The sequence below is a fragment of the Mercenaria mercenaria genome, chromosome 1 (genome assembly GCF_021730395.1).
Source record: "Mercenaria mercenaria strain notata chromosome 1, MADL_Memer_1, whole genome shotgun sequence".
Taxonomy (NCBI): Eukaryota; Metazoa; Mollusca; class Bivalvia; order Venerida; family Veneridae; genus Mercenaria; species Mercenaria mercenaria.
In genome coordinates, this window is record NC_069361.1 from 45,995,693 (window position 1) to 46,006,441 (window position 10,749).

At 34.4% G+C, this 10,749-nt stretch overlaps 1 protein-coding gene across 1 annotated transcript; it reads left to right on the plus strand.

Annotated features, from left to right (window-relative positions):
• The first annotated feature begins 1,628 nt into the window (after positions 1–1,628).
• On the plus strand, positions 1,629–10,096 carry LOC123539922 (uncharacterized). Its single transcript, XM_045324707.2, has 3 exons — positions 1,629–3,820; positions 4,761–4,836; positions 6,700–10,096. The coding sequence occupies exons 1-3, from the start codon at positions 2,928–2,930 to the stop codon at positions 7,765–7,767; spliced, it is 2,037 nt and encodes a 678-aa protein (XP_045180642.2). The 5' UTR covers positions 1,629–2,927; the 3' UTR covers positions 7,768–10,096.
• The last annotated feature ends 653 nt before the right edge of the window (positions 10,097–10,749 follow it).

Here is a 10,749-nt window from a genome sequence, read left to right on the forward strand (position 1 = left end):
ACGCGATGGTACGATGGTGATAACGCGACGGTACGATGGTGAAAACGCGACGGTACGATGGTGAAACCACGATGGTACGATGATGAAAACGCGATGGTACGATGATGAAAACGCGATATTACATCGACATTTCACCATCGTACCATCGCGATTTCATCATCGTGCCATCGCATTTTCACCATCGTATCATCGCTGTTTCATCATCGTGCCATCGCGCCATCGCGTTTTCGTCATCGTACCATCGTGCATCGCGGTTTAGTATTAAATAAAATGTCACGATGCAAATTTATTGGACGGAATTGAGTTTTAGACTAGATGGCGTTGAAATGCACTGCACTGACTGACTTGTTTATGAATGGATTGTATATTTACTAATTTTGGCGGTAACCGCCGCCCATAGTACACCGTAGTCTTCTGCTTTTTTCAGTATACATTAGAACAGCAGTGTTAATTGACAGGTCCTACAAACACTAAATTAACTAAACTATTATATTTCACTAATCAATTAAAAGATTTTGTTATTATTTATATACTTAAATCGCCTTAATAAAGATAGAACACAAAAGAGATTAGTTGGAAGAATTAGAGGCTATTATAAACACGCGACTGATGACGTCAAACACATGGTAAAGACATTTTACTCTACACATCCCAATATACGCCTCCGCATAGTAAGTCTTGGAACAAAGCAGTTGAGTACACGTTTAACGGAACATTTGTGAAACCTTATTCTGCAGTTCAAAGCTCAGTTGCATGGTAGCTAATTTCTGCCATGTCACGTTGGGGTGTTGGCGAGGCGGAAGCACTACAACATCAAAACATAAAACTCGGCATATTTTTACACGAAAACACGACGTTTAGAGGGCGCCGACACGACATATGTATTTGCCCTCTAAACGTCGAGTTTTCTAGTAGAATGTTTCGTGTTTTCGTGTTTTCGCCATGCCAACATGAAAACACGAAGACACGAAAACTGGGCAAATAAAGTGTTAGTCGAGTTTAATGTTTTCGCCTCGCCAACACGCCAACACGAAATGGCAGAAATCAGCCACCATACATTGCTTATTATCAGGCGATCTTAGCAAACGCACTACTGTTTAAAGAGTTTCTACACGCACTTTCGTGCATTTAAATTTTAACCTTTGTTTATCAAATGGAAGAGAATGTGCCGGAAGCACTTTCCATCATTGTCCCGATGTACTTGTCTTACCTGTAATTTTTAACTTACACATAGACAATTGTCTCTCATCGAAAAAAAACAAAAAAACAAATAAATAAAAATAGAAACATAAATAAATATAAATAGAAACATAAATAAATAAAAATAAATAAAAATAGAAACATAAATAGAAACATAAATAAATAAAAATAGAAACATAAATAAATAAATATAAATAGAAACATAAATAAATAAACAAATAAATAAAAATAGAAACATAAATAAATAAACGGAAATTATTTCTAGCTTCAGTTACAAGTAACAAAATGAAACAAGAAAGTTTCATATTAAGACATGTCACTTCCTTGTTTAACATTGGCGTGAGTTATCAAGTGCCGATATGATCTGTTATAACGACACAAGAGCACGAAAGTCACGAAAATTAAAATAATCATTACTTGATATGTATGTGCATATAGTGCAAGGAGCTATTTTCAAGAGTGTTAAATACTGAATGTTTCTTTCTAACTGTTTTCCTGTTGCAAAACAGAAAAGGACTGGGACTGTAAACGAAATAATTTATTTATGTTACTAAAAATGTGCATTCTTTTTTTGACACAAAAAACCGCGTAAAATGCTTATGGTATTGGTATGTTATAGAGCTGAATAATTCAACATTTATTAATTTGTCGGACAATTTAAGCGTATGTGCTTCATATTACGTAAATACTTTTCCTACGTGTACGCTTAATTTAAACGTTTCACCCTAGACGGATATAAATTGAAATATTTTAATTGCTTTTATTTCCCCCCTTTTTTTTTAATTTACCTCCATATTTAGAATTACATCCTTTACCCGACTGAAATTCAATATGTGCAAAATTTAACAATTTCAGTAAAGGATGGGTGCGTTTGAAATTTGAAATATTCACTCCGTCGCTTAATGTACCCAACGACAAACGTCATTTGAAGTGTATTTTCATTTACTACTGTGAATTAAGACACCGTGTACTGGTAGTTAATTGAGATTTTCGCAGTAAAATTAATTAATTTTGAATTATTAGATGTCGTGTGCTGATATCTAACTTATGTGTCAGCGGAAGGATATATAGTGATTGATATAAGTGCTGACCATGAAACAAACCACTGGACTAATAGTTCATTATTATTGATTATATTTAGAATTTCTGTTGAAACGCGCGTTCTTCTATCGTAAAAGGAATAGTGTACAAAATAATAAACGAACAGATACTTAATCATTTAAAGAATATTGAATGATCCCCACAAAAAGGTCAACGATTCAAAACCTAATACAAATAAACTCGGCTCAGTTTTAAAACATTAAGAGAGGATAAACAACTATTCATCACGACCGCTTCAACAAATTCAAGAAAAACAAAGAATTTTTACAGTAGAGAGCTGTTTTGAGTAACAATTCGCAGTCAGAAGAAACGTAACGTTATATATAGTTGGATTATCTCGTGAACCCCGTGCATAAACATGACAGGGACCTTCGGCTTCCGTGTAGTTTCTGGGTGTGGAAGTGGATATATTTATATATCAGCATATTCTAATTGTTGACTGGATATATAATGATATGCAACCAGAATCTGTATAACATGCATAAAGTGTTAGTGCATAGGAATAAATGGATATATACGTAGCAGAAAATCGATTGTGTACATCTTGTACGATATAGACCCTCTGCTCTGAATATTGCTATTATTTGTATCTATGTTGATAGCTGAAAGAATTCTTATATTTCAAAATGTTGACCTCTTCGAGTTTTGAACCAAGAATAGAGAATGCTCCATGTCCGCCATTTTTTGTGGAAAATATTTACGACATTTTTATCAGTTCCGCAGCAAATAACAACCTTACTGCAAATGTCACCACAGAGGTATGGAACAAATGTTCGTTACAGTATCCGTACCCTACCACAACAACAGCAAAGCCTACCACAACTTCAACAACAACGCCTACGACAATTACTACAACCGAAAAGGTAACAACTTCTACCACAAAACAGACGACAACCTCTACAACCGAACAGTCAACAACGTCTGCTACAAAGCCCACGACAACCTCCACGACTCGGCAGACAACTACCACAAAGCCTACGACAACTTCTACACCTAAGCAGACGACAATTTCTACCACAAAGCTTACGACAACTTCTACACCTAAGCAGACGACAATTTCTACAACAAAGCCTACGACAACTTCTACACCTAAGCAGACGACAACCTCTACAACCGAACAGTCAACAACGTCTACTACAAAGCCTACGACAACCTCCACGACTGAGCAGGCAACTACAACAAAACCTACGACAGCTTCTACACCTAAGCAGACGACAATTTCTACCACAAAGCTTACGACAACTTCTACAACTAAGCAGACGACAATTTCTACCACAAAGCCCACGAAAACATTTACCACAAAGCCTATGACAAAATCCACAACTGAGCAGACGACAACTTTCACAACGAAACAGACATCTACTCTGTCCACAGAAACAGCAAGATCTACTACAGAACAGACAACAGTCCTTACTACAGAACTTATTAGATCAACACAAACAGCGACAGAATGCGACAATTATTGCCTTGCTCTTACGACCTCGTTTTCTGTCTGCGTATTCTTAGGACTTTTTGCTATGTAAGAATCACATACTTGAACCTCCTTTTGACTATAAAATTAATATCAACTGATATTGAATGTAAACTTTAAAGTGTTTAGTAACTTCATCTAAAGTGTTTCAATAAGACCAATCTCTCAAAATCACAGTATCAAAAATTATAATTAGATAGGAACGTCAATGAAATATCCGTATTTTCTATGTTGATCTTATATATTATAAGAGTATGGCAAAAAGTTCAGATTAATCTGATCTACTTTCCATCCAACACCTGTCGCGCGATTAAAAGAAGGTATAATTCTTCTGTATATTTTACAGACATAAATTGATAACACTTTAAATAGAACTTACTGATTTACTTCGAATTTTACTTTATTCTTGAAACTGCATATATTATTAGCATTTTCAGATATTATCTTACGCAAGTTTTAAATTGCACTGTATAAGTGTCTTGAGAATACAAAAACTATTTGGTATAACTTTTCAAGTCGCTAAAGTATATATTAGTTTTTTTTTTAAATATTTTGTTTGTTATTGTAATCGACTGCTTTGTTATTCATGTTGTAAATTTGATACTGTTATTCTTTATGTCATTATTCTTATTTATATAATTCAAAGTACTTTCATAAGTGTTATTCTGTATTTCGTTGTTGCTATTGTATTTTCTTGCTTAGTGTTTCTTTTTTTTCGTTGTAAAAGTCGTATCAAATATACAACAACAACAACAACAACAAAATAACGTAAGAGAGAATATGAATAACGACTTTTACAGTAGAATGTCGAATATACACTAAGAATTACCACATATAGAAAAATAATTATGAAATAACAATAACGAAGAAACAAAATTAATGAATAATGAAATTGACACATCATTTAGCAACGTATGATATTCCGTATCATGTAATAAGTAAAAACTCCCTTTGTGCGAAGAATATGTATTTTCACTTTAACTTTCAGGGTATGCTTCTGTGCTAACCGCCGGAAAAGGAGGCATAAACTTAAGCACAGTCTTTTAAACAAAAGAAATTGGAAGGTAAGATATTTTCCGAGTGCGAAGATAAACGCCATGCTATTAAAGTGCGTGCAAGAATGTTAAATGCTTTATTTTGAATGCACATTGTATTTGTTTCAGATGCAAATTACATGGTAACAAAAAAGATACACGCGATGAACGTGCAAGATATTACTATTGTACAGGTTTCTTTGATATTTGCAGTTAATAGTTAGCATCATGTAATTAGCAATAATTATTTTGCATTTAGCATTTTGCAATAGTCATTCAGCAGTTATACTAATTCTTGCATGAAAACTACTTTTTTCACTGGATCCGCTCATGTATTAACGGGAGAAAAATCGTGTGCAAACAAGGCAATTCACGTACTGTTAATGCATGATTTTTATTTTAGAAATGCTTTGCCAGGGACGTATGTATGTATTTCTGCGCAGACTGATATCTAGCATCTGCATCTTGTTTCTTCCATAATAACCTCTTCTTGTAGCATTATAGATACAATGTAATCCATAGTATGTTTAGCTGTATCAGTTTCCAACCCCAAATGTACTGCCCCATCAATGTACGCACTAGCTTCTCTTAGAGTTTACTCCCTTTACAAAGCGTCTGTTCAGTTATTGTAAATAACTGTGAATAAATAAGTATCGCGTGTAACTTGTGCTATTGCCCGTTTTTAGGTATTATATTAATGATTTTTGTTAGTATCAGTCGGTTTGGTTTTACCTGATTTTTCGCAGAACTCATACAATAAACCTCGAAAGCTAGTCACTAGCTTCGTACTCATCCGTACTCTGTTTGTTCGTACTCAAAATAATTCGAATGTAAAATTGTTATTCTTAAAATAACTGTGTTCCTGTTTATCAATTTTTTAAGTTATATGCAAAATCATGTGTAATGTAACGTTTGCAATAACTAAAAATAAAAATAAGATGCTCAAAAACCTTCAAATCACGCTTTTAATAGTGTTGTTGTTATGTGTGCCCCGGTTATGGATATTTAAAACATGTTTACCGTTTCCAAGAACAACAAGAATGGTAAATAAAAAATGTACCGGAATCGTCAAGTCATCACATATGAAAACAATGCATTTAGTCGTCGTGTAATGTTTTTATGCAAGAATAGCAACAATGCACGTTTGTTTTGTGTACTAACGCCTGCAGAAGCCCTTGGGATATGTTTATGACTTCGACCTTCGGTCTCGGTCACAAACAATCCCGCGGGCTTCTGCAGACGTTAATACACAAAAAACGTGTATTATCCCTACAATAGCATTATTATGTAAAACACAATACCAAATAAATGATTAGACATTTAATGTATATTTCTTTGTTTTCTGCGCTGTGGTCAGTGCATACCTATTTATTGCAAATTATTATATATTGTTTAGAATTTAGCGTTCTTGCATTTTGCATGTTTAAATTCGCATTTAGCGATTCAGTTATTATGGCGAACCGACATCTTATAAATCTGATTTAAATTCAAAGCACATCGAGAGTGAGAAATAAACAAAATGGAAAAAGTGGGAACTCCACAGGTCGCAAGTTATTTTTAGATCACACCCTCATTTACTGATGACAGTTGCATACATTGACATCGGTCGCCTTACCTCTGCAAACTTTCTTTAGAGTTAGTAACTAGTAACTTATTACATGTCTCACCAGGTGGATGTTTTTCTTAGACAGTATCAAATTATTTACTTCTTTTCATCCTTACTTTTGTTTCAAACTATACATAACCTTTCCTTCAAATTTGTTCCTTTTTGTCCGAATCATATTACCAAACGGTAAAAGTTTTGAAATTTCATTTAGTTTTTTGTCTGTTTTTTAAATTCTTTTTTGTCTGAATCAACAAGAAAAAGTGACTGATCGCATGTTTCCATTGCAGGGCACGAACGACAAATATATCCAGAAATTTCCAAAAATAAGTAGACAAGCAGATTTGACAATGCCCCCTCTTGCCTTCGTAAACCCTACCTTTGTAAGTCATAATGGATATAAACCCGACCCCAACAATGTTAATACACCAGGATATCATTATCACAATGCATACAGTCCAAGAAACCAAAGAGAAAATGATCCACTTCCGAATGCTAACGATTCTCACTACGAGGTAATTGTGAATCCAAGACGCCTCTGGAGTCCTGAAGAAGAATGGAAAACTCCATTGCCAAAAATGAACGGTTTTGTGCATTCTCACAGAACACCTATTACAAAGCGTGCTCGACATACATCTATCGGAAGCCATATTCCAAAAGTTATCCCGGATTATGAAGAAATTTATCCTTTTGGTATTTCATCCTATGACACCAGTTCTAAACGAAATGGTCTTCCAAAAATAAATATCAAACCTTCAGAGAATAACTGTGACATGAATAGTGATACAAGACCACAACTACCGAGGATTCCATTTTCGGAACAGGAAAATACTAGTATTGAAGAGGATTATTCAAGTATAGAAAGTTTCGTATTTCAAAAGGCGCCGTTAGAGGAAATTCCGGATATAAATAAAAGAGATGACAGTCATGTAGTACAAGGTTTACCAAGAATACCTATTGATGTAATGGAAAATAGATGGGACTCTAACCTTAAACCTGCAAGGCCAGGCTTGCCTAGAACGGGATTAGAGGAAACACAGAGTGGAGGTAGTTCATTATACAATTATAATCAAAAGCACGGTCTACCTAGAACGCCATTTGAAGAGCCACAAAAGAGAGATGGAAAACACGCTTTTACAAAACAACATGGCCTTCCAAGATTACCTCTAGACAAGATTAGCGATAGTGTTGTTGAGTCTCGCGAATTTAGGTCAGATACATTCTCTTTATACCAAGGTAACAGAGACCAGAAAGTACTTTCTGTATATAACAGTGTCATTGATGCCGACGGGGGCTCACGAGAAAGCAATATTTCGTTTCCGTCAAATAAGACACCGTTTTATGTCACAAAACTTTAAACAAAGACCGTTTAAAGACTGTCAGTACGTAATGATATTGTTGCAGTAATTATGTGCAATTTTACAATGTTGTTCTATTTATTAATCAATATATTCAGTATAATTAGTACAAAGATAAATGGAGAAGAGGTACAATGACCCTTATCTATGTAAGCATCTAAGAAAGTATATGACAGTTGATTATTTTGAAAAAAGCTCCATGAGATGGCAAAATGTAAAAATAAATACAGGACCTCATATCTTCGATAAATACCTACGGGAGAAAATATAACTAAGGGAGTTATGTATTTTTAAAATAAAACAATAAAGAAGAGAGCAATTATTATATAGGGGATCTCACGTATGGTAAAGTCAACTGTTCTGAATGTAATTATATCCTTTAATGCAAACTATCTCTATATATTCAATGTATCATCGAGATCCAGTTAACTTTCAGAGACAGAAAATATCGCTTCTCTTGTCCCAATCAGTTAAAAAGACTTAAATGTCACAATTGATTTGTGAGACATGAAAACAGAGATTTGAGTATATATATGCAAATGTTGAACCAGTTCGAATGTGTAGTACAATTCGGGCTCGTATATAAAGCAGCATCGAAACTAATCTTATGGGGTTAGTGGACTTTCTCTGGCATGTGCGTGTTCGTTTTGTACTATTAGGCGCTTTGCCGTAATTGGTCTGGTATATTGTGGTGGTGATCTATCCAAAATACTGTCTGGTCGAGGTAGCTAAGTTTGTGAAATTTCCGAATTTCTATATACCCCACCTTTACTTATTCGGCCCGCCGTATGTTACAACTTAGAAGGAATAATCAATCTTTCAGAATTTTTCTCCTGGTACACTTGCCTGTTCCATTCACTGTTCATCCGCCGTTTATCATCATGTACCAGAATTGTTTTTGTTTTGTTAGATTTTGAAAAAAGCCTTTTGGATACTTGAACCGTCGACAACGCGCAAGAACCAATCTGTATGTATTTCATCTACAAAAGAATTCTAAACTTCGAGCTGGGTTCACACTCATAGCGTCGAGAATGAAAACTGAAGTTTGGTCATATTATGATTTCTAAACTATTTAAAAAATGCTAAATTGAACCCGGGTTGCTTCGACAATAAAAGCATTCGTACCACCTTCAGCAATACGCTTCGGTGGAATGAGTCGCGCCATGAGAAAACTAACATAGTGCGTTTGTGACCAGCATGGATCCACACCAGCCTGCGCATCCGCGCAGTCTGGTAAGGATCCATGCTGTTCGCTAACGGTTTCTCTAATTGCAATATACTTTGAAAGCGAACAGCATGAATCCTGACCAGACTGCGCGGATATGCAGGCTGGCCAGGATCCATGCTGGTCGCAAACGCGCTATGTTGGTTTTCTCATGGCGCGGCTCAAATAATACTTAACGATCGTTTATATAAAGCTTTTTAATTATGGTCTCCGGTCCACAAATAAGCAAGTTCTATATAACAGTGCTATTAAAATATATCAAGTATTGATGCGTGGTAAGCCTGTATAACTTTAAGTGAACTGTCTACTGAAGACGATAATATAAATTACATGACAAAATATTTATAGAATGATCGTGTTAGAATATTTCTTTACTTCAACAGAAATCCATTTATTACAGTGTAAGATTTATCATTTTACAGTCAAAAACATGACTGTAGTGAATCGTGCATATTATTATGGTCATTTTATTTACTAATTCTTGTTCAGTAGACACAACTCTATCAATGATACCAAAAAATCATCGGATCACAAGACATCGAAATTTAACTATTTGTGGATCGGATAGCTTTTAAGTTAGTTTACCCTTAGTCACCCTTTGACAAACACTTTTTAATTTTGAATGTAAAAATTGGTAATAAGAAAAAATGTGTATGTGTTTCCATAACATGTAATCAGTCAGTTATTAAAACCTAAAGCCTTCTTAATAGATATAGCAATACTTTTCTGATATTTTAAAATATTCTTTTTTCTTTGTAGTCGTACGCCCTGGAGGTCAGTCCCCCTTAAGAAAGAATGTTAACATAAAGTTAGAAAGATATGTATTTGTATTACATTAAATATTTTATCACTTGATGCATGTTAAATATCTTTAGTATTTCTTTGAAGCCGATACATTCGCTTCTTTTCCGACTATTTTTAAATTGTTGAAAAATATTGTGCAGTTTTATACAGTCTTAAATAAGTAGGAGAACTAAGTGTTATGTACATGTAATATTTTTTATAGTTTGTAACACAATATTTGCTATGAAATAATACTATGACTGCATGCATACATAATTTATTCTCAAGGTTGTGACTAGAAATATGTGCATTACTACACTGTACAGTGTTTTTATAAATAACTTCTCCTAGTGTTACATTCTTTTTTACAACTAAGGGAGACAACTGCTTTGAACATGCGAGTATGGCTGAAAAGAGTATATCATCAAAACACAGAAATATTTGATAAACGAACAACATCTTTACCAATATTTTACCTGACCATTACATGTTCTGCCGTACTGCCCCGTACGACGGATACTTTAAATATTCTGAAAAAGTTGTCCCCCTCCCCCTTTGAAAATGAATGCCATTTGTAAAGAAATAAAAATAAACAATTGCTGAAAACTGTGTTCCACCTAGTTATGTGAAATTTCAACACTCGTACGCTATTGCAAATGCATCAAAACGAACATATGTAACAGTTCTTTGAAAATGGTAAGTTTTTAAAGGCGTTTAACTGTTTAACATGAAGCCCAATAAGACCATTGCACCACGTTTACGACACTATGGCGTGTGTGTTTTTCTCTTTTAATTAACCACAGAGTGCGAGTTTGATAGCAAATCAAATAAGCTTCTGTTAGTAAACATCATTAGCATTTCGGTAAATTATTGCTTTAAACCTTGTCTGAACAAATTGAAAAACTCGTTTGAGAGCAAAGGATGTCAAATGATAATACTCAGCAACATTTTTACCAGAGAGATGCATGCATTAG

Coding starts and splice junctions, on each gene's coding strand:
- LOC123539922 (XM_045324707.2), top strand. CDS start 2,928: ATGTTGACCTCTTCGAGTTTTGAACCAAGAATAGAGAATGCTCCATGT. Junction 3,821..4,760: donor TTCTTAGGACTTTTTGCTAT/GTAAGAATCACA, acceptor TTTAACTTTCAG/GGTATGCTTCTGTGCTAACC. Junction 4,837..6,699: donor TAAACAAAAGAAATTGGAAG/GTAAGATATTTT, acceptor TTTCCATTGCAG/GGCACGAACGACAAATATAT.